We start from the raw sequence: 25,008 nt of genomic DNA, 5'->3' as shown, positions 1-25,008 counted from the left end.
AGAAGGCAGCTCACCACCACCTTTTTGCAGGCAGTTAAACAACTTGCTGGAGGAGGAGGCTCAACAAATATCCCCATCCTCAATGATGGAGGAGCCCAGCACGTCAGTGCAAAACATAAGGCTGAAGCATTTGCTACAATCTTCAGCCAGAAGTGCAGAGTGGATGATCCATCTTGGTCTCCTCTGGAGGTCCCCAGCTTCATAGATGCTAGTCTTCAGCCAATTTGATTCACTCCATGTGATATCAAGGCTGAAGGCACTGGATACTGCAAAGGCTATGGGCGCTGACTATATTTTGGCAATAGTACAGAAGACTTGTGCTCGAGAACTTGCCACGCCCCTAGCCAAGTTGTTCCAGTACGGCTACAATACTGGCATCTACCCGGCTATGTGGAAAATTGACCAAGTAGGTCCTGTACACAAAAAACAGGACAAACCCAACCCAGCCAATTACTGACCCATCAGTCTACTCTCCATCGTCAGTAAAGTGATGGAAGGAGTCATCAAGGGTGCTATCAAGCGGCACTTGCTTAGCAATAACCTGCTCACTGATGCCCTGTTTGGGTTCTGCCAGGGCCACTCGGCTCCTGACCTCATTACAGCCTTGGTTCAAACATGGACAAAAGAGTTGAACTCCTGAGGTGAGGTGAGAGTGACTTTCCATGCCATCAAGGCCACGTTTGACACAGTGTGGCATCAATGAGCCCTAGCAAAACTGGAGTCAATGGGAATCAGGGGGAAAACTCTCCGCTGGTTGGAGTCATACCTAGCACAAAGGAAGATGGTTGTGGTTGTTGGAGGTCAGCCATCCCAGCTCTGGGACATCACCACAGGAGTTCCTCAAGGTATGGTCCCCAGCCCAACTATCTTACCTGCTTCATCAATGATCTTTCTTCCATCTCAAGATCAGAAGCGGGGATGTTCGCTGATGATTGCGCAATGTTCAGCACCATTCGCGACTCCTCAGATACTGAAGCAGTCCATGTCCAAATGCAGCAAGACCTGGACAATATCCAGGCTTGGGCTGACAAGCGGCAAGTAACATTCACGCCACACAAGTGTCAGGCAATGACCATCTCCAACAAGAGAGAATCCAGCCATCGCCCCTTGATGTTCAATGTCATTACCATCACTGAATTCCCCCACTATCAACATCCTGGGGGTTACCATTGACCAAAAACTGAATTGGACTAGCCGTATAAATACTGTGGCTACAAGAGCAGGTCAGAGGCTAGGAATCGTGCGACGAGTAACTCACCTCCTGACTCCCCAAAGCCTTTCCACCATGAACAAGGCACAGGTCAGGAGTGTGATGGAATACTCCCCACTTGCCTGGATGAGTGCAGCTCCCACAACACTCAAGAAGCTTGACACTATCCAGGACACTTGATTGGCACCACATCCACAAACATTCACTCCCTGCACCACCGACACAGTGGCAGTAGTGTGTACCATTTACAAGATGCACTGCAGGAATTCACCAAGGCTCCTTCGGCAGCACTTTCCAAATCCATGACCACTACCACCTAGAAGGACAAGGGCAGCAGATGGAGGGGAACTTCCAGGCGGTGGTGTTCCCATCTAAATCACCCACCAACCTGACTTGGAAATATGTCGCCGTTCCTTCACTGTCGCTGGGCCAAAATCCTGGAACTCCCTCCCTAACAGCACAGTGGGTGTACCTATATCACACAGACTGCAGCCGTTCAAGAAGGCAGCTCACCACCACCTTCTCAAGAGCAACTAGGGGTGGACAATAAATGCTGGCCCAGCCTGCGAAGCCTACTTCTTGTGAATGAATAAATTGGGAAGAAAAGAAGCTGCTCTGAAACCTCTGGGTACAATCACTGATTCTTGTACCCTATCCTTCGATTATTTTGTTTTGAAAGATATCCACCCCATTTTCCTTGACTCCCACTGCTGTACTTGGTAGAAGAATTGTAGAAACATACAGCACAGAAGGAGGCCATTTGGCCTATCATGGCAATGCTGGCTCTTGAAAGAGTGATCCTATTAGTTCTACTTTGCCACCAACCCTGTTCTTTCCCCGTAGCCTTGCAGATTTTTTTTTCTTTTGAAAGGAGCATTTTGCAGGGCTTTGGGGAAAGAGCAGGGTAATTGGATTCGAAGAGCTGGCACAGACATGATGGGCTGAATGGACCATCTGTGCTACACGTCTCGAATGTGAATTCAAGTCTTGCTTCGGTTGTGAGCACTTGATCTATGGTGTTTCACCTTTGCTGCTGAGGGATCGCTGGTCATCATTAGAGGTGGGCAAGGCGTTAAGCTGAGGCCCTGACCCAAATGGTTGCAAAGAATCCCAACACAGGGACAGCAGGGTAGTTAGCCTGGTGTCCTGCCAAACATTTGTGCCTCAACCAAAGCAGGTTAACTCTTTAATTTTCCTCCTTGTTTGTGGGATCTTCCTATGTACAAACTGGCTCCTGCATTTGCTCTCAGAGCAATACTGACTGCATGTGAAACAAAAGTAATTGGCTAAAAAGCGCTATGGGGCATCTGAAGGGGATGAAAGGCACTATATGTAAAAGGCATTTCTTGCTTGCAAAGAAAGCAACCGCAGCTCTGGGAGGAAAATAAATCACAAAGGCATTTTTTTTAAAAAGTTTTTAAAACCAATAAACCACTCTCCTTTCTGTAAAAGTCTGAAGTAGGGTTTCATTTATGTGTATTCTACAGTATCCCTGTTATGAGTTTATACGTCACTAAGAGGCTACATTGTTGTTGCGAAGCTCTTTGCAACATTTTCCTACGTCCAAGGTATGTTGTTACTGTTCCATCTCACTTGAGATGTGCCTGGCCAGTAGCTCATGCAACTATGATCATGAACTGTCCTTGAACGAGCTTTGTGTGACACACAGGGTATCAATCTCCAGGCCCCGCTGTTAACTTCCTTTCACCACCTGAAGAGGGAATAGTGCAGGGGCTCGGGGATTCTCTGGGCCCCTACATAGAGAGTCCACTGTCCTCATCCACAATTCTTTCTGCTCATTTACTAAATAGGGAATACCATTGACAAACACTTTTCAAACCACTGTGCAAGGCCCAGAGTGTAGAATCCTCCTCCATGAACGCATTACCTTGTCTTCAGTGTGCCCAGGCCATTGACTGGGTCTCTCACTTCAGTTATATCGGGCATCCTCCCGGTTAGTGTTTAATGTCCTCTCCTGGCTTTCCCCCTCACTACCTCTGTAACCTTCTCCGGGCCTACAGCACCCCCAGGCTCTCTCCTTATGACTCTGGCCTCTAGGCTGTTTCCTCCCCCTCATCCTTTCCCAACCTGAGTCTCCCCATTCGTCCAGCAGCTTAGAACGTGTCGTATTTCTATCCTGAAACTCTCCTCCACTGAAAACCCACCCCTTTCATTTAAACCTTTGCAAACCCACTTTTTTTCTATGGTAAAGACGCAGTATGTAGACGCAGGGTGTCGTGGTGGTCAATCCAAAGTCAGTATAAAAAGAACATAAGGAATAGAAGGATTAGGTTAGATGCCACCTCAAGCCTGCTCAGCTATTCAATAAAATAATGGCTCATCTTCTACATCACCTCGACTTTCTTGCCCTATCACCATTACCCTTGATTCCCTTAGTAATCAAAAATCTAATGATCTGAATCTTGAATATAGTGAATGAGTGAGCATTGACAGCTCTCACTTGGTAGTACAGAATTTGAATGCCACTGAAAAGAAAGATATGTTGCCGAAGCTTCTCATTTTTCACTGATCAGGACAAATGCAAGAATGTCAAATTTTTAATGATCGCAACAGTTTAAACTACAGGCAAAAGGCTGTATTGGTTGCTAAGTCAATTCTGATTAGCCCATTGCCATGGAGAAAGCAACAGGCAATAGGCTTCCCATGCTCCTCGGTAATTCAAAAAAGGCACAAAGCTTGAACATATTCCTTTCATTTACAAAGAACAGGTTTCTGCATCGCTTCCAGCAAGCAAAAATGAGCCACATTATGCGCTCCACTGATTACCTTAAATTGGTTGTTAGTGTAGCTATTAGCACACTCAGGATTGTTCAGCAAGTGCTGCCCAGCCACAGAATCACATCTAACAGTAGACATTTTGTTTTGGAGTTTGGCAACATGTCTCTTCAGTGTTATTCACAGCTTTCTGGGGTACAGAATCACAAATATTTGCAAGTCTCTTGAGTGAAGACACTTCTCCTCCTCTAAATGACCAACCCTTTATTCTGAAACTATGACACCCCTAGTTCTAGACTCTAGAACTCCAAGGAAAAGAATCTCTCAGCATCTACCCTGTCAAGCCCTGTTATAAAATTTTACACATTTCAGTGGGATCACCTCTCATTGTCCTAAGCAGACGACAGAGGCCCATCCTACTCAACCTCTATAGCACAAACCTCTCGTTCTGGGAAACAATCCAGTGAACCACTATCCGCAGACACTTCTGTGTCTCCACCATCTCCAGATGCTTCTGCGTCTCCATGCATATCGCCTTCGGCTCTGTTCCTGATTGAGCAACTGTGGCTGTTTAAATCCACACCCTAACCCCCATGGAGCTCCCCCATCGCTTGCTGCTCGCTAGTTTTGAACAGCAAAATAGTACAGGATCTTGCGTTGCCATGGGACTGGTGGGCCAGTAAAGGGAGAGGCTTGCAAAAGAAAGTCTCTCAAAATTAATCGGAGGTGAATAAAAGTGGAAGCATCTGATAAGCTCTATTAACTTTGGGTTTCCCCCCCCCCCCATTTATTTCCAGTATTTGAAGGAAGAGTTATGATTGAGTTGGACCTTCCCTGACAAAACCCAAGCCCCAGCTCCCCCACCACCCCATTCCCCCACCCGGGGTGGGGTGATATTGTTTGTCTTTTTTTTTTTCTGGAGAACCAGTTTGCAGTTCTGACCGTTTTCCCTAGGGACAGATAGGGAGCGACATATCTGACTGATGGACATCCTGACCTCCATGCTGCTGGTCCTCAGCGTGGTCACCGGTGGGCTCGCTGTCCTCCTCGGCTGGTGGACCCGCTCTGGAACAGAGTCCAAAAACGGGAGCACAGAGTCCGAATGTGGGAGCGTAGAGTCCGAAAACGAGAGCACGGAGTGCGGGAATGGGAGAGCAAAGGCTGGAGTTGGGGGAGCGAGCTCTAAAGACTGGATAACGAAGCCCGGAGGTGGCGGATGGGGTCTGAGGACTGAGAATGCGGAACCTGGAGTTGGAAATTTGGATCCTGGAATTCGGAGTCTGGAGTCAGGAGTTGAGAGTCTGGGGCCAACAATTGAAAGTCTGGGGCCGGGAGTTGGGAGTTTGGAGCCGAGAGCTGGAAGAGTAGATCCGAGAGTTGGGAGCCCAGGGCGGGGGAGCCCGGGGATGGGGAGCCCGGGGCTGGGGCTTGGGAGCCCAGGGCAGGGGAGCCCGGGGCTGGAGCCGGGGCTGGGGCCGGGGAGGCTGGGGCCGGGGCCTGGGAGCCCGGGGCTGGGGCTGGGGCTGGGGCCGGGGAGCCCGGGGCTGGGGCTGGGGCCAAGGAGGCTGGGGCCGGGGAGCCCGGGGAGCTCGGGGTCTGAGAGCTCGGGGCCGGGACTTGGGAGCCCGGGGCCGGGGAGCTCGGGGCCTGGGAGCCCGGGGCCGGGGAGCTCGGGGCCTGGGAGCCCGGGGCCGGGGAGCTCGGGGCCTGGGAGCCTGGGGCCAGGGCTTGGGAGCCCGGTGCTGGGAGGTGAAAATCTACGTCCTGGAGGAGAGAGCTGGTTTGTGAGAGGCGGGAATCTGGAGGTGAGTGGCGGGAGACAGGATGTGAAAGGCGGGCGGCGGGATGTGAGGGGTGGGAGACGGAATGTGAGGAGTGGGAGAGGGAAGACCAGTGGTGGGAGAGGGAAGGCCAGTGGTGGGAGAGGGAAGGCCAGTGGTGAGAGAGGGAAGGCCAGTGGTGAGAGAGGGAAGGCCAGTGGTGGGAGAGGGATGGCCAGTGGTGGGAGAGGGAAGGCCAGTGGTGAGAGAGGGAAGGCCAGTGGTGAGAGAGGGAAGGCCAGTGGTGGGAGAGGGAAGGCCAGTGGTGGGAGAGGGAAGGCCAGTGGTGGGAGAGGGAAGGCCAGTGGTGGGAGGCAGGAGCTCAGGGGAGGGAGACGGGAACCCAATGCTAGGAGAGTAAAGTTGAGAAATTGGAAGAAGGAGCCCGAAGATTGGAATTTCAAGTCAGACAGCGACAGGATAGATCAAGGTAAACATAAATAGTGTTTATTCCTGATGATACAAATAGATGTGCATGTGCCTGAGAGAGAGAGACAATTGATCTGCCAGCTTAATTTCTACATCAAAGTCTTATTCTTAAAAGACTCATTATCTAAGTGAGCAAAACCATCAGCCAGTGCACATTTTAGAGTATCCTTTGGATTCAGATGTGTGACTGCAGAATAAAACATCACTGAAATGGAGAGGAACAAGTTCGAACACCCTTATTTGGATTGTCACTAGCGTGTCTTCTCCCCGGTATGTGCTAAATATCTTATTCTATATTGCTGAAAAGAGAGAAGTTGCTGAAGCTTTTCATCTTGCACTCATGAGGACAAACACAAGAATGCCAAATTTCAAATGATCTCTACAGGAGAAAAGGGTGCTGATTGGTTGGCAAGTCGACTCTGGCTGAAGTGCTGCCATGTTGAACGCAATGGGGAACCAGGTTCCCCATGCTTTTGGGTAATTCAAAAAAGATGCAAGGCTTGAACATATTCCTTTTTGCAAAGAACAGGCCCCTGCATGTGAATGTATGTCGCTTCTAGCAAACATAAACGAGCCACATAATGAGCTTGACTGATTAGCTTAAATTGGTTGTTAGCATCGCTATTAGGGCATTCAGGATTGTTCAGCAAGCGCTGCCCAATTATGGAATCCCATCTAACAATAGAGGGTTTGGGTTTTGCGCTGGTTAAGTATGATCTATACTCTGCCTGTTATGAACAACCAAAAGAATATGCTGTTTGTTTCAATCAGACAGTCATTGGCTCATTTACACTTGCTAGAAGCAACATATATTCATGTGCAGGGACCTGTTTTCTGCAAATGAAAGGAATGTGTTCAAGCCTTGCGCCTTTTTTGAATTACCTGGGAGCTTGGGGAGCCTATAATTCCCTATTTCTCTATGGTAATGCTCAGCTAATCAGATTCAACTTGCCAACCAACCAGCACCCTTTTCTCCTGTGGTATAAATTATCATTTGAAATTTGACATTTTTGTTTATCCTGATGAGATAAAAGCTTTGGCAACGTGTATCTTTCCAGCAATATTCATGTCCTGTACTGCCATGTGAGTCACGAAATGGTTACAGCACAAAAAAGAGACCATTTGGCCCTTCCTGTCCATGCTCGTTCTCTGAGAGCAACCCAGTCAGCCCCATTTCACTGCCTTTTTCTCTGCCACCTTGCAATTTTTTCTCTACAGATTGTTGTGTCCCTAGTAGGGAATTCAGAAGGAACTTCTTTACCCAAAAAGTGGTGAAAATATGGAATTCGCTACCACAGGGTTGAAGCAAATATTACAGATGTGTTTAAAGGGAAACTAGACAAGCATATATTAGGGAGAAGGGAATAGAGGGTTACAATGGTAAATTTAGATGACATAAGATGGGAGGAGGAGGAATCTCAACTGGAGCATAAACGTCGGTATGCACTGGTTGGGCCAAATGGCCCGTTTCTGGGTCCTATATCCAATGTATTCCTTGTTCTTTATTTCCTCCCTGAGGATTGAATTAGTCTTCAAATCATTTGTCTCTGCTCCAGTCCTTTGCCTTGCAAAGCTTGTACTCGTGTTCCCCTCCCCCTCCCATTTCCTCTTGGCTGGATGAGTGCGGCTCCAACAATGCTCAAAGCTCGACACCATCCAGGACAAAGCTACCCACTTGATTGGCAAATAATCCACCACATTAAAACTTCATGCCTTTCTCTGCCAATGGTGGACTGTGGCTGCAGTGCGTACCATCTACAAGATGCACTGCGGCAACTCACCAAGATCCCGTAAAGAACATCTCCCAATGCTCAACCCACGACCTCTACCTAGAAGGACAAGGACTGCAGACACCTAAGAACACCACCACCTCCAAGTTCCCTTTCAAGTCTCACGCCATCCTGACTTGGAGCTATATCACTGCTCCTTCACTCCCTAACAGCACTGTGAGTCTATCTACACCACATGGAATGCAGCAGTTCAAGAAGGCAGCTCACCACCATCTTCTCAATTAGGGATGGGATTTTTAAAAAAATTTATTCATTCATGGATGTGATGTCATTGGATAGGCCAGCATTTATTGCCCATCCCTAATTGCCCTTGAGAAGGTGGTGGTGAGCTGCCTTCTTGAACCGCTGCAGTCCATGTGGTGTAGGTACACCCACAGTGCTAGTTAGGGAGGGAGTTCCAGGATTTTGGCCCAGTGAATTCCTGCAGTGCATCTTGTAGGTGGTACACACTGCTGCCACTGTGCGTCGGTGGTGGAGGGAATGAATTTGTGGAGAAAGGATTTCTTAAGAGGACTTAAGAAATACTTGCATTAGAAGCCATTCAGAGAAGGTTCACTTGTCTGATTCCTGAGTTGAAGGGGTTAGCTGATGAGGAAAGGTTGAGCAGTTTGGACCTCTAACCACTGAAGTTTAAAAGAATGACATGTGATCTTGTTGAAACATACAAGATCCTGAGGGGAATTGACAGGGTGGACGCTGAGAGGATGTTCCCCCTTGTGAAAGAGACTAGAACTAGGGTACACAGTTTTAAACTAAGGGGGTTCTCATTTAAGACTGAGGGGATTTTTTTTTCTCTTTCAGTGGGTTGATAGTCTCTGCAATTTTTTAACCCAGAGAGCATTGGAGGCTGATTCATTGAAAATATCCAAGGCTGAGTTTGATAGATTTTTGATTGACAAGGCAGTCAAGGGTTTTGAGGGGTAGACAGGAATTAAAGCCACAATCAGATAAGCTACGTCTTATCGAATGGGGGAACAGGCTCAAGGGGCCAAATGGCCTACTCCTCATAATTCTTGTGTTCCAGCTCTCCAGGTTATAGGAGTACACAAGTCTTGCCACCATGTCAGTGTGTAGTCCCTATGGGGAATGAGGGGAACAAGGGTAATGCGATAAACGCTGCAATGCTGATAACAGATTAGCAAAGGGAAAAGGCACTTTAATTCCCTACTTCCTAGATAAGATTGCCTCATAGCTGCTCATTATACTGGTGTTTGTTCAGCTCGTACTGAGAGAGTTTGGTGTCTGGTGACTGCTGCATTTGCCTGACTGAGTTCAGTTCACCTTGTCCCTCATGGCTGAATCTGTGAAATGCTGTGATGTTCCCGCTCTCCCTGCAACTCCATTCATATTCCAGGGTTAAAGCAGCTTTAGTTTGATAAAGTCACGGTTCTCTTCCACTTGCCCCACTTTCCCTGCCCCCCGTTAGGACTGCTCTGCTGCCCTCTACCACCTTTCCCCCTCTTTCTCTACCCTCCACTGCCCTTTCTCCTCTTTCTCTACCCTCTGTTGCCCTTTCCCCTCTTTCTCTACCCTCCGCTGCCCTTTCCCCTCTTTCTCTACCCTCCGCTGCCCTTTCCCCTCTTTCTCTACCCTCTGCTGCCCTTTCCTCTCTTTCTCTACCCTCCGCTGCCCCTTCCCCTCTTTCTCTACCCTCCGCTGCCCTTTCCCCTCTTTCTTAACCCTCCGCTGCCCTTTCCCCTCTTTCTCTACCCTCCGCTGCCCTTTCCCCTCTTTCTCTACCCTCCGCTGCCCTTTCCTCTCTTTCTCTACCCTCCGCTGCCCTTTTCCCCCTTTCTCCATTCACTGTTGCCCTTTCCCCACCCCCATTACCCTTCCACCAACCCCCCCCACCCCCCCCCCCCAACTTCTTCGCACGCTCCCGTCACTTCGTTGACTGATTTGTTCTTTTTATTTCCCATCACAAGGTTTCATCGATGATGACGACCTGAAGGCCATGCTGAAAGGCAGCAACCTGCAGAAGATCAAATCCAGCACATGGATGAGACCCCGTTTTTACAAGCTGCTGGAAGACTGTCGGACGGTGTGGTACGACTCGCAGAAATTCCTGAGGTCGGCCAGGGCCCAAATCTGTGAGTCTGTCCTGGAAGCTTTAAGACCATCTTAATTCACGTCGTATTTCTTTTCTTTATTTTTTTTGAAAAGGTGCGGTCTTGGTAAGCTATTTGACTGCAGGGGCAGTGCGGAGGAAAATCAGAGACAAAAAAAACCTCAGTGAGTTATATTTATAGAGTTTTCAAAGGTGAACAAAGGTGCTTCCCAGGAGGTGAATGGATTCTGGTAATTTGTGGGAGAGTTAAAGGAAGGTGAAGAGAAAGCAAGGGGAGGATAGCAAGGTAGAGGGAGGGGGCCTTCAGTTTGGGGCAGGTGTTCCACACCACAGCGTCGCTTGCTGGTGATAAAGGTTTCAGCCCGGCTGCTCAGACACGGGCACAGAATGCCAACCAAGGATTCCTGCGGCTGGCATCAGTGGGTGTGCGAAAACTGGTGAGGAGTAGCAGCAGGGACTGGCTGTGATTCTCCCACGGTCAAATAGCTTGCTGGCCAACAACCAACCAAGTGACCTGTAGGTCAGTCTGTACCAAAATGAAGTTTGAAGTTATGTAATTTTTTTAATATTGTCTGTCATGTTGGTAGATGTTCTCAGATGTTTGTGTTGAATTCGCAGGGTGAACAGAGCATTGCCTTTTTATGTAGCTGTACTGCACCTGGCAACTTTGTACCTTAACAATACCTCTGGAATTTTTAAAAATGTTACCCAGGATTGTTTTTTAAAAACTGGCAACTTTTTTGTAGTGCTAGTGTGAGCAAATCTGTTAGTTGTTGCCATGTGTTTCTGAATAATTTGAAATGGGCTGGCTCACAAAACAAAACAGTCAGCCAAGATACCTCCCTCCAGAGGTTGACCCCCCTGCCTTATTCTGGATGGTAGAGGCCTAAGGGTGATTTTGACTGCCGAGTCCAACCCTGTCCCACCATTGTCACTGGTTCAGCAGCTGGGGGCCCTTTTCCCTAAACCAGGAGCAACTGAGGTTGGTTAATTCTCGGCGTGTCCTACTCGCTGTAAGATGGGCTGTCTGACTGACTGTCAGCTGGGTAACAAAGAATCTGTTCCAGTTCCAACTGGCCATAGGAAGCTGATGAGCCGCAAGGGTGGACATGCCAGGTGATCAACGGTGGGAACAGTGACAGGGAAGTTGGTGGGAGGAGGTCATGTGATGAAGCCTCCAGGAATTAGTCCAGCCAGAGTTGGCAACCCTCAACCCCATCCCATATCCTATTCCCTGCCTATTCATTAGATAAAATGGTAGCATGGTCTGTCATACTTTGTTTCATAATGTTCTGCTGAAGCACCCTGGGCCATTTCATTATGTTAAAAGCGTTGCATAAATACAAGTTGTTCTTGAAATGTTGGCCATTCTTTAGATTCTGACAAGTTTCTAAAGAACCTTGATAGGGTAGATGCTGAGAGATTGTTTCCACTGGTCGGGGAGTCTAAAACATGTGGCACCGTCTCAGGATAAGGGGACGATCATTGAGCACTGGACTGAGGGGAAATAGCTTCACTCAAGAGTTGTGATTCTCTACCCCAGCGATTGTAAATGCTCCACAATTGAATATAGACAGAAATTTGGTGTCTCAGGAAATCGAGGGAAATGGGGAGTAGGCAGGAAAGTGGAATTTTCTATTTTATTATTTTGTTCACGGGATGTGGGCATTGCTGGCTAGACCAGCATTTTCATTGTCCATCCCTAATTGCCCTGGAGAAGGTGCCTTCTTGAACTAATGCAGTTTTTTTTTTTCTTTAATCTTTCATGGGATATGGACATCTCTGGCAGGGCCAACATTCGTTGCCCATCCCTAATTGCCCTTGAACTGAGTGGCTTGCTAGGCCATTTCAGAGGGCAGTTAAGAGTCAACCACATTGTGTGGGTCTGCAGCCACATGTAGGCCAAACCAGGGAAATCTGCCATCCTTACTTCCCTAAAGGGCATTAGTGAACCAGTTGGGTTTTTACAACAATCGGTGATGGTTTCATGGCCATCATTACTGAGACTAGCTTTCAATTCCTGATTTCCATTAATTGAATTCAAATTCCACCAGCTGCCATGTTGGGATTTGACCTTGTGTCCCCTAGATATTAGCCTGGGTCTCTGATCCAGTGACATTACCACTATGCCAACATCTACCCCCTAAGTCCATGTGGTGTAGGTACACCCATAGTGCTGTTAGGGAGGGAGTTCCAGCGACAGCGAAGGAACAGTGATATATTTCCAAGTCAGGATGGTGTGTAGCTTGGAGGACATCTTGCAGATGGTGCTGTTCCCATGCATCTGCTGCCTTTGAGCTTTTAGGTGCTAGAGATCGCACGTTTGGATGGTGCTGTCGGAGGACCCTTGGTGAGTTGCTCCAGTGCATCTTGTGGATGGTACACACTACTGCCACTGTGCGTCGGTGGTGGAAGGTGTGAATGTTTAAGGTGGTGGAAGGGGTGCCAATCAAATTGAAGCCCAAGATTGACCATAAATGGATTGAAGGGCGGAGCAGGTTCGATAGGCCACATGGTCTACTCCTGCTCTTATTTTTGTGTGCTTGTGTTTACTCACTAGAGCATCCTACACAGTGGGAAGGTGCCTGACTCACTCCCCAGTCCACGTGGCTCTGAGCTGGGCTGGGATAAGAGGGTTCTGTGCTTTAGCCATCCAGCCCACATCAACTGGGTTAGACAAGAGGGAAGCTTCAGAATGCTGTCTGGTCACACAATGGGGAAGCACCCACTGGTGCAGACACGATGTAACGAAGCAGGATTGTGTGAGCACCCTGCAGTCAGATAGTGTATCAACCCTTGCTTTGTCCTCAATTTTGGTAAGGTAGTGCCAAGGCAGCGGTGAAGCCACCGCGGGGAAAACGCCTTCCTCAGGGTGGCAGGAGAGGCAAACAATGACAAAGATGACTAATTGAATAAATAAAAGACAGTAGAAAGTGATTAGCAATTTTAAGCCACTCCTTTATTAAAACAAAGCAGCCTTTGATCAGTAAAAGGAAAATACTGCATATACTGGAGATCTGAAATTAAAACAGAAAGTGCTGGAAAAGCTCAGCAAGTCTGGCAACGTCTGTAGAGTGAAGCAGAGTGAACGTTTCGAGTCCAGTATGACTTCTTTGCAGCCTTTGCTAAACTTGGGATTCACAGCTTGCCTCAAGTCATCTCAAGATAGAGATGAGAAGAAATTTTTTCTGAGGGCTATGAGTCTTTGGAACTGGCTTCCTCAAAAAGGTGGCGGAAGCCGAGTCTAACAAGGGGGCGAAAGGTTATCGGGGGAGTAGGCAGGAATGTGAGGTTGAGGTTACAATCAGATCAGCCATGACCTTATTGAATGGTGGAGCAGGCTCAAAGATACTAATACTGTACACAGTACTCCAGGGGCGGAATTTCATGCCGGCAGGATTTTACGACCCAGCCGAAGTCAATAGACTTTTGAACGGCATGCCGCATTTTGCGGCTCCACCCCCACCGAAACAGGGCCGTAAGATTCCATCCCAGATGTGGTCTCACCAGTACAACTGAAGCATAACCTCCCTCCACCGCCAAGTGGTCGATTCCTGCTCCTAATTTGTATATTTGTCTGTATCCCTCTGACCCAATCATGCCAGGGGATCAGTATTCAACTGTTTTATTACATAAGTCCCTTTGGGAATCCCGCAACATTTCCTAATGCCCCACAGCCCCTCTCGCTGTTAAGTTTCATGTCTTAAAACCTGCTGGGTACAGGGAAGGCAGATGAAGCTCCCCTTGTTCATGGCTAAGTGTGAGCACAAGTTCCTATTTCAGAGTGCTGTGCACATCTTTGGATTCTCCATTACGATGAGGACATTAAAGTTACAAAGAGTGTACAGCACAGATTCACCAGAGGGATACCAGCCAAGGGAAAGATAGAGACAAGATACTGGAACTGTTTCCACTGGAACACTGAAGGCTAAAAGGAGACTTAATAAGAGGTCCTTTAAATGATGAAGGGTTTTGATGGACAACAGATTATTTTCTCTGCAGAGAGGGTCAGTGATGAATGACATAGAATTTACAACATAGAAAATGGCCATTTGGCCCAACTGGTCAATACAAGTTTCCATGCTCCACACAAACCTCCTCCCACTCTCCATCATCTCACTGTATAAGCATATTCTTCTATTCCTTTCTCCCTCAGGTGTTTATCCAGATTTCCCCTTTTAAGGTATCCATGATATTTGCCTCAACACAGCGAGTTCCACATTCTCACCACTCTCTCTGGGGAACCATGTTCCTCTTGAATTCTTCATTGATTTGTTATGACGCAGCAGATGATGTGCACCAGGTGGATCAAATCCACGAGGGAAACTTAATCACACGGTCACAACGATTTTGCAATTTGTATTTTATTTCGAGATGCATACCCTGAATTCAGTAGTAATAAGTCCACCAAGACTCTATAGAGATTTTTACAAAACTAAATTAAACATTTATTAACAAAAGAAAAGATTTCAAGCACATATATAGGTCTACAAATTACTACTATAATAACTCCTAAAACCCCTAATTAATCTGGCTTCCAGTTACACCCCCATTAAGGCAACAGTAAAAAAAGCAAATAGATTTTAAACAGATCCAGGCAAATCCCCACAATACAGTAGATAGTAGAATTCAAAGTGGCTTTACCCAGCTTCAGTTTCTGTAGAAAGCAACTTAATGCACAAACACTGAAGGCTTTTCACACTTCTGGTAGATCTTACAATGCCTTCCTTCTGCTTTATACATGTTTCTCCCTTTTAATGTAAATTCCATTGTTCCCATATCTCTTTGGAACTTTACCTTTCTCATGATATAAATCATTTCATGGTGCTAACATTGCCAGTAACCTTTGGGGAAAAATAAACGCACTTCTTGGCCTAGCTTCTCCGGCTAGGTGTAACATCGTACCAGCTCTTTTATAAACCAAGGTTTGAATTTCAGTAAAAATGCTAATTCTCCTCATCTCACATTCTAAAACTTCAGCCATGTTTACGTATTTAGCATTTCAAACCCAGCTTCTTTTTGATGAGTCAAAGCCTCCAGACCAGCTGTCTCCAGCTCAATTAAATCACACTAACACTCACACTCTCTCCAAACCCCACTATTAACCTACTTTTACAATAAATCACAATATTATGAGAATTATATTTTCGTAACAGGATTCACTAATGGATTCATTATGAAACCGTATCTGTGCATACAGGAATTTCTCACTTAACATTCCAGTTGGGCTCCTTAAGAGAGCGCAACACCGTGAAGCAAATCAGATTTTCCCATAAGAATTAATGTATAAGTCAGAATTAGGTTTCACAGTCAGCCTTTGACTGCTCGATGGCCCTACGAATCTCCCGCTGCCTGATGTCCCTGTGAGTCTATATTACCTCCCAGCCTCTGTTGCCTGGGTGTGGAAACAGCGAGAGGACGACGTAAATATGGAAAGAGTCGTGGGGGAGGGCAGTGGGATGAACTGGATTCCTCTTCCAAAAAGATGGGCATGTGTGATGAGCCAAATGGCCTCCTCCATGCTGTTCCATTCTTATATATAGTGGGAGGCCATCCGTTTTAAGATGATTGCTAAGAGAACGCTGAAGAGAGATTAGAAGAAGCACCTTTTATATGTCGGGTTGTTGGAGCACAGAATGCTTGGCCACAGCGAATAGTTGAGGCTGAGGTTTCTTTTAAAGGAAAATTTTGGATAAATATTTGAAGCAGATTAAGGTACAGGGCTGTGTAGGGTGTGGGGAAAGTGGGGAAGTGGCATTATCTTTGCATTGCTGTAGCACACAGAACCAGCAAAGTCACGATGAGCTGAATGGCCTCCTGTGTTGTAAATGTCTGTGGTTCACGTTTTGAGTAGATGCCCTGTCCCTACATGTTTAAAAAGGTCTGGTGTTTAAACTATGTGAAAGGTCTTATTTAATGGTTGCTGAGTTATTGAGGCTTCAGATAGATTTTCAACAGCCGCAAAGGAAACTCCAGACCTCCTCCTTCCCAACTCCATCCACATGGATCCATCACCCTTCCAACCATCCTTGGTGAATTCTAATTCCATCACCATGGATTCTTCCTCCCCTTTCCCAAGGTTTCGGCCACCGTCCCTGTGAATTTATTTTGCTCCCTGCACAGAAGCAACCCCCAACCTTGGGCTAGATTTTATGGTCCCCTGCTGGTGTGTTTGAAGGTGAGGGGGTGTTGGGGGTGGCCGGGGGCGGGGGGGGCGTGGGGGGTGGTTCCCTTTGGTCAACTTCTGGTCAAGTTGCTCAGTGAGATTAAAGCTGCAACTGGTATCCTCAAACATGGCAACCCCAACGGCTCTTAAATCAAGAAATAAACTCTTAATTTTTCAGATTTAGTACGATAATCATGAGTTGCTTTTTCTTTTCAAACATTAACCAAATTAGATTGACGGTGACATATGAACATACAAATTAGGAGCAGGAGTAGGCCACTTGGCCCCTCAAGCCTGCTCCACCATTCAATAAGATCATGGCTAATCTAATTTTAGCCTCTGCCCCTGAAAACCTTTCACCCCCATGTTTACCATGTTTATCTACTTCTGCCTTAAAGACATTCAAAGATTCTGTCTCAACCACCTTTTGAGGAAGAAAATTTCAAATGCTCGCAACCCTCAGAGAAAAAAGTTTTCCTCATCTGGGGAATGGGCCACCCCTTTATTTTTAAACAGTGACCGCTAGTTCTAGATTCTCCCACAAGGGGTAACATCCTCTCCACATGCACCCTGTCAAGATCCTTCAGGATCTTATCTATTTCAATCAAGTTGTCTCTTACTCTTCTAAACTCCAGCACATACAAGCTTAGTCTGTCCAGGCTTTCCTCATAAGACAACCTGCCCATTCCAGGTATTAATCTGGTAAACCTTCTCTGAACTGCTTCCAATGTATTTACACCTTTCCTTAAATAAGGAGACCAATACTGTACATTCCAGATATGGCCTCACCAGTGCCTTGTACAACTGAAGCATAACCTCCCTACTCTTGATAAAAGCAAAAAACTGCGGATGCTGGAAAACCAAAACAAAAATTTTAAAAAAATACCTGGAAAAACTCAGCAGGTCTGGCAGCATCTGCAGAGAGGAACACTCCCTACTCTTGTATTCATTTCCCCTTCCGATAAATGATAACATTCTATTAGCTTTGCTTACTTGCTGCAAATTACTTGCTGCACCTGCATACTAACCTTTTTGGATTCGTGCAATAGGACACCCGGATCCCTCTGCATTTCAGAGCTCTGCAATCTCTCACCATTTAGATAATATGCATCTTTCTTTATTCATCCTGCCAAAATGAACAATCTCACACTTGCCAGATTTTTGCCCACTCACCAAATTTATCTATATCCTTTTGTAGCCTCCTTATGTCCTCTTCACAACTTACTTCCCTACCTACCTTTGTGTCATCAGCAAATTTGCCAACCATACCACTGGTCCCTTCATCCAAGTCATTTATATAAATTATAAAGAGTTGAGGCCCCAGTACTGATCCCTGTGGCGCACAACTCGTCACATCTGCCATCCAGTAAATGACCCGTTTGTGCCAACCCTGTTTCCTGTTAGCTAGCCAACCTTCTATCCATGCCAATATGTTACCCCCTACACCATGAGCTTTTATTTTCCCTAATAACCTTTAATGAAGTACTGTATCAAATGCCTTCTGAAAATCTACATATAGCACATTCACCAGTTCCCCTTTATCCACAGTACCTGTTAGTTCTTCAAAGAACTCCAATAAATTGGTTAAACATGATTTTGCTTTCACAAAGCCAGGCTGACTCTGCCTGATTACCTTGAATGTATCTAAGTGCCGTGTTTAAGGTCTTTAATAATAGCTTCTAACATTTTCCCTATGACATATTAAGGAGTTACATTAGCTATTTTCCAATCTAATGGAACCTTCCTGAATCTTGTGAAATTTGGAAAATTAAAACCAGCGCATCAACTATCTCACTAGCCACTTCTTTTAAGAACCTAGGATGAAATCCATCAGGACCTGGGGACTTGTCAACCTGCAGTTCCAATAATTTGCTCGGTACCACTTCCCTGGTGATTGTAATTTTCCTGAGTTCTTCCCTCCCTTCCAAATCCTGACTTATAGCTATTCTGGAATGTTACATGTATTCTCTATAGTGAAGACTGATGCAAAATACCCATTCAATTCATCTGCCATCTCCTTGTTTTCCATTAATAACTCCCCAGACTCACTTTCTATAGGACCAACACTCAATTTGTTAACCTCTTTTACAAATATCTATAGACAATCTTACTGTCTTTACATTTCTAAGCTGGTTTATAAATCTCACTGGTGGCTTGTTTAATCTCTAACACGTCAGAGCTCTATAATTTAAAAAGCATATTATTGCGTCTGAAAATGAATACAAAAAAAACTTTCAAAAATCCCACCACTTATCCCCACACAGGTTAAAGAATCATCCACTGTCCCACCATAGTAAATTGATGCAATGCAGGAGATGACCATTGGGTCCATCATTCCTGTGCCAGCTAATTATTTTTTTTATTCGTTTACAGGGTGTGGGTGTTGCTGGCTTAGCCAGTATTTATTGCCCATCCCCAATTGCCCTTGAGAAGGTGGTGGTGATCTGCCTTCTTGAACCACTGCAGTCCATGTGGTGCAGGTAATGTTGTTGGAGAGGTTGTTCCAGTGTTTTGACCCACCAACAGTGAAGGAATGGACATGTATTTCCAAGTCAGGATGGTGAGTGACTTGGAGGAGACTTCCAAGTGGCTGTGTTCCCATGTATTCTGCCCTTGTCCTTCCAGATGGTAGCAGTCGTGGAAGGTGCTGTCTAAGGAGCCTTGGTGAGTTTCTGCAGTGCATCTTGTAGATGGTACACACTGCTGCCACTGTTCGTCAGTGGTGGAGGGAGTGAATGTTTGTGGATGTGGTGTCAATCAAGTGGGTTGCTTTGTCCTGGATAGTGTCAAGCTTCTTAAATGTTGTTGGAGCTATACTCATGCAGGCAAGTGGAGAGTATTCCATCGCACCCCTGACTTGAGCTTTGTAGATGGTGGACAGGCTTTGGGGAGTCAGGAGGTGAGTTACTCACCGCAGGATTCCTAGCCTCTGACCTGTCTTGTAGCCACAGCATTTATATGGCTAGTCCAGTTCAGTTTCTGGTCAATGCTAACCCCCAGGTTGTTGATAGGGGTTTTCAGCGATGGTAATGCCATTGAGAGATGGTCATTGCCTGGCACTTGTTTGGCATGAATGTTAATTGCCAATTAACATCTGAAGAAGGTATGCTTTCCGGATCTTGCTGTATATGGGCATGGACAGCTTCAGTATCTGATGCTTCTTGTTGATGCACTCGGTCAAATTTTTGTTTTATTATTCATTCACAGGATGTGGGCTTCGCTGGCTGGGCCAGCATTTATTGCCATCCCTAGTTGCCCTTGAGAAGGTGGTGGTGAGCTGCCTTCTTGAATCACTGCAGTCCATGTGGTGTAGGTACACCCACAGTGCTGTTAGGGAGGGAGTTCCAGGATTTTGACCCAGCGACAGTGAAGGAACGGCGATATATTTCCAAGTCAGGATGGTGAGTGACTTGGAGGGGAACTTCAGGTGGTGGTTTTCCCATTTTTTTGCTACCCTTGTCCTTCTAGATGGTAGTGATTGTGGGTTTGGTAGGTGCTGTCGAAGGAGCCTTGGTGAATTCTTGCAGTGCATCTTGTAGATGGTACACACTGCTGCTATTGTGCGTCGGTGGTGAGGAAGTGAATGTTTGTGGATGGGGTGCCAATCAAGCAGGCTGCTTTGTCCTGGACGGTCTCAAGTTTCTTCAGTGTTGTGGGAGCTGCACTCATCCAGGCAAGTGGGGAGTATTCCATCATACTCCTGACTTGTACCTTGTAGATGGTGGACAGGCTTTGCTGAGTCAGGAGGCGAGTTACCCGTCGCACAATTCCCAGCCTCTGACCTGCTCTTGCAGCTACAGTATTTATATGGCTAGTCCAGTTCAGTTTCTGGTCAATGGTAACCCCCAGGATGTTGACAGTGGGGAATTCAGAGATGGTAATGCCAATGAACATCAGGGGGAAATGGTTGGATTCTCTCTTATTGGAGATGGTCATTGCCTAACACTTGTGTGCTGTGAATGTTACTTGCCACTTGTCAGCCCAAGCCTGGAAATTGTCCAGGTCTTGCAGCATTCGGACATGGACCGCATCAATATCTGAGGAGTTGCGAATGGTGCTGAACATTGTGCAATCATCAGCGAACATCCCCATTTCTGACCTTATGATGGAAGGAACGTCATTGATGAAGCAACTGAAGATGGTTGGGCCTAGGATACGTCCCTGAGGAACTCCTGCAGTGATGTCCTGGAGCTGAGATGACTGACCTCCAACAACCACAACTATCTTCCTTTGTGCTCAGAATGACTCCAACCAATGGAGAGTTTTCCTCCTGATTTCCATTGACTCCAGTTTTGCTAGGGCTCCTTGATGCCACACTCGATCAAATGCTGCCTTGATGTCAAGGGCAGTCACTCTCACCTCACCTCGGGAGTTCAGCTCTTTTGTCCATGTTACAGCCTTGGTTCAGACAAGGTCAGGAGCTGAGTGGACCTGATGGAAGCCAAACTGAGCATCAGTGAGCAGGTTATTGCTAAGCAAGTGCCACTTGATAGCACTGTTGATGACCCCTTCCGTTACTTTACTGATGATGGAGAGCAGACTGATGGGGCGATAATTGGCCAGGTTGGATTTCTCCTGCTTTTTATGTACAGGACATACCTGGGCAATTTTCTATATAGCCAGGTAAATGCCAGTGTTGTAACTGTACTGGAACAGCTTGGCTAGGGGCGCAGCAAGTTCAGGAGCACAAGTCTTCAGTACCATTGCCGGCATATTGCCAGGGCCCATAGGCTTTGCAGTATCCAGTGCCTTCAGCTGTTTCTTGATATCACGAGGAGTGAATCGAGTTGGCTGAAGACTGGCACCTGTGATCCTGGGGACCTCCGGAGGAGACCGAAATGGATCATCCACTCGGCACTTCTGGCTGAAGATTGTTGCGAATGCTTCAGCCTTATCTTTTGCAGCTGTGCTGGGCTCCTCCATCATTGAGGATGGGGATATTTGTGGAGCCTCCTCCTCCAGTGAGTTATTTGATTGTCCACCAGCATTCATGACTGGATGTGGCAGGACTGCAGAGCTTAGATTTGATCCGTTCGTTGTGGTTTGTCCTGCTTTTTGTGTACAGGACATACCTGGGCAACTTTCCACAAAATCACAGTGCAGAAGAGGCCCATCGGCACATCGAGTCTGCACCGACATGTGAGAATCACCTGACCTTCCTACCTAATCCCATTTACCAGCACTTGGCCCATAGCCTTGAATGTTATGACGTGCCAAGTGCTCATCCAGGTACTTTTTAAAGGATGTGAGGCAACCCGCCTCCACCACCCTCCCAGGCAGCGCATTCCAGACCGTCACCACCCTCTGGGTAAAAAAGTTTTTCCTCACATCCCCCCTAAAACTCCTGCCCCTCACCTTGAACTTATGCCCCCTTGTGACTGACCCTTCAACTAAGGGGAACAGCTGCTCCCTATCCACCCTGTCCATGCCACTCATAATCTTGTACACCTCAATCAGGTCGCCCTTCAGTCTTGCCTGCTCCAAGGAAAACAACCCAAGTCTATCCAACCTCTCTTTATAACTTAAATGTTTCATCCCAGGCAACATCCTAGTGAATCTCCTTCGCACCCCCTCCAGTGCAATCACATCCTTCCTATAATGTGGCGGCCAGAACTGCACACAGTACTCCAGCTGTGGCCTCACTAAGGTTCTATACAACTCCAACATGACCTCCCTACTTTTGTAACCTGTGCCTCGATTGATAAAGGCAAGTGTCCCATATGCCTTTTTCACCACCCCACTAACATGCCCCCCGGCCTTCAGAGATCTATGGACACACACGCCAAGGTCCCTTTGTTCCTCAGAACTTTCTAGTGTCATGCCGTTCATTGAATACTTCCTTGTCAAATTACTCCTTCCAAAGTGTATCACCTCACACTTTTCAGGGTTAAATTCCACCTGCCACTTATCTGCCCATTTGACCATCCCGTTTATGTCTTCCTGTAGCTCAAGACACTCAACCTCATTGTTAACCACCCGACCAATCTTTGTGTCATCCGCAAACTTACTAATCCTACCCCCCCACATAGTCACCTATGTCGTTTATATAAATGACGAATAATAGGGGACCCAACACAGATCCCTGTGGTACGCCACTGGACACTGCCTTCTAGTCACTAAAGCATCCTTCTGTCATCACCCTCTGTTTCCTACAACTAAGCCAATTTTGAATCCACCTTACCAAATTACCCTGTATCCCATGTGCATTTACCTTCTTCATAAGTCTCCCATGTGGGACCTTGTCAACGGCTTTGCTGAAATCCATATAAACTACAACAACTGCACTACCCTCATCTACACACCTGGTCACCTCCTCAAAAAATTCAATCAAATTTGTTAGGCATGACCTCCCTCTGACAAAGCCATGCTGACTATCCCTGATCAAACCTTGCCTCTCCAAGTGGAGATAGATTCTCTCCTTCAGAATTTTCCCCAATCGTTTCCCTATCACTGACATGAGGCTCACTGGCCTATAGTTCCTTGGCTTATCTGTACAACCCTTCTTAAATAGCGGAACCACATTAGCTGTTCTCCAGTCCTCTGGCACCTCCCCCGTGGCCAGAGAGGAATTAAAAATTCGGGTCAGAGCCCCTGCGATCTCCTCCCTTGCCTCCCTCAGCAGCCTGGGACACAAATCATCCAGACCTGGAGATTTGTCCACTTTTAAGCCTGCCAACACCTCCAATACCTTGTCACTCCCTATATCAATTTGCTTAAGAACCTCGCAGTCTCTCTCCCCGAGTTCCATACCTTCATCCTCATTCTCTTGGGTGAAGACGGATGTGAAGTATTCGTTCAACACTCTACCGATGTCCTCTGGCTCCACCCGTAGATTGCCCCCTTGGTCCCTAATGGGCCCTACTGTTTTCCTGGTTATCCTCTTCCCACTTATATACTTACAGAATATCTTGGGATTTTCCCTACTATTACCAGCCCGAGCTTTCTCATATCCCCTCTTTGCTCTCCGAATTGCTTTCTTAAGCTCCACCCTGCACTGTCTGTACTCCACTAATGCCTCCGCTGATTTGCTCCCCATGTACCTGCTAAAAGCCTCTCTTTTCGTTTTCTTTTTCACACAGCCAGGTAGATGCCAGTGTTGTAGCTGTACTGGAACAGTACAGAAATGGTACCTTGATGTCAAGGGCAGTCACTCACCTCACCTGAAGTTCATCTCTTTTGTCCCTGAGACCATAAGACGTAGAAGCAGAAGTAGGCCATTCGGCCCATCGAGTCTGTTCTGGCGTTCAATGAGATCATGGCCAATCTGATGATCCTCAATTCTACTTGTCTGCCTTTTTCCCACAGCCCTTGATTCCTTTACTGATTAAAAATCTGTCTATTTCAGCTTGAATATACTTAACGGCCCTCTGCGGTAAATAATTCCACAGATTCACTACCCTCTGAGAGAAGAAATTCCTCCTCCATTCTGTCTTAAATGGGCGATCCCTTACTCTGAGATTATGCCCTCCGGTCCTAGACTCTCCCAGAAGGGGAAACAACCTCTCAGCATTTACCCTGCCAAGCCCCCTAAAAATCTTGTGTTTCAATAAGGTCACCTCTCATTCTTCTAAATTCCAATGAGTATAGGCCCAACCTACTCAACCACTCCTCCATAAGAAAATCCCTCCATTCTCGGAATCAACCTAGTAAACCTTCTCTGGACTGCCTCCAATGCCACAAAATCTTTCCTTAGATAAGGGGACCAAAACGGTTCACAATATTCTAGGTGTGGTCTAATGAGTGCCTTGTATAGTTTTAGCAAGGCTTCCCTATTTTTATACTCCATTCCCTTTGAAATAAAGGCCAACATTCCATTTGCCTTCCCTAATATTTGCAGAACTTGTATGTTAGCTTGTTGTGATTCATGCACGAGGATCTTCAAATCCCTCTGTGCTGCAGCTTTCTGCAGTCTTTCTCCATTTAAATAATATTCAGCTCCTCTGTTCTTCCTGTCAAAATGCATCACATTTTCCCACGTTATATTCCATTTGCCAAGTTTTGGCCCACTCACTTAATCTGTCTATATCCCACTGCAGACTCCTTGTGTCATCCTCACTACTTGCCTTCCCACCTATTTTTGTGTCATCGGCAAACTTGGCGATAGTACATTCACTTCCCTCATCCAAGTCATTAATATATATTGTAAATAATTGTGGCCCCAGCACTGATCCCTATGGCACTCTACTAGTTACAGGTTGTCATCCTGAAAATGTCCCCCCTTATCCCAACTCTCTGTCTTCTATTCGATAGCCATGTTTGAACCAAGGCTGTAATGAGGTTAGAAGCTGAGTTGCACTCTCCTGCCCTTTCCCCATAGCCCTGCTTACCTGGCACCTTCAAGCGTTTATCCAATTTCTTTTAAAAAGTTATTGTTGAATCTGCTTCCATTGCCATTTCAGGCAGCACATTGCAGATCGGCACAACATACCTTTTTTTCTCATGTAGCCCCTTCTTTTGCCAATGACCTTAAATCTGTGTCCTCTGCTTACTAACTGATTTTCCCACCAATAGGAACAGTTTCTCTATTTACTCAGTTAAAACCCCTTATGATTTTGAACACCTCTTAAACAGAAGTATTACCAACCATCTAACACCAAGACTAAAGCATCTATCAGTTTACACTCATTCCAGGGAACTTGCAGGTCAAACTGGCGGCTGGGCAGATTTTGGAAGCTATGAAATCTTGTTGTTCAGACTCAGCTGCTTCATCCATGACCTTCCTTCCATCATAAGGTCAGACGTGGGGATGTTCGCTGATGATTGCACAATGTTCAGCACCATTCACGACT

General features: G+C 46.5%; 1 protein-coding gene across 2 annotated transcripts in view; it reads left to right on the top strand.

Annotated features, from left to right (window-relative positions):
• plcd1a (phospholipase C, delta 1a) overlaps positions 1–25,008 on the top strand; it is a 122,472-nt gene that overhangs the window by 48,780 nt on the left and 48,684 nt on the right. For both annotated transcript variants that reach the window (XM_078536451.1, XM_078536445.1), the window contains exon 2: positions 9,911–10,075. In XM_078536451.1, the coding sequence (XP_078392577.1) occupies positions 9,911–10,075 (165 nt within the window). The remainder of the gene's footprint in view (positions 1–9,910; positions 10,076–25,008) is intronic.

This window comes from Cetorhinus maximus, chromosome 3 (genome assembly GCF_964194155.1).
Source record: "Cetorhinus maximus chromosome 3, sCetMax3.hap1.1, whole genome shotgun sequence".
Classification (NCBI taxonomy): Eukaryota; Metazoa; Chordata; class Chondrichthyes; order Lamniformes; family Cetorhinidae; genus Cetorhinus; species Cetorhinus maximus.
The sequence above is the reverse complement of the archived record's forward strand: the minus strand, read 5'-3'. Positions and strand labels throughout refer to the sequence as shown.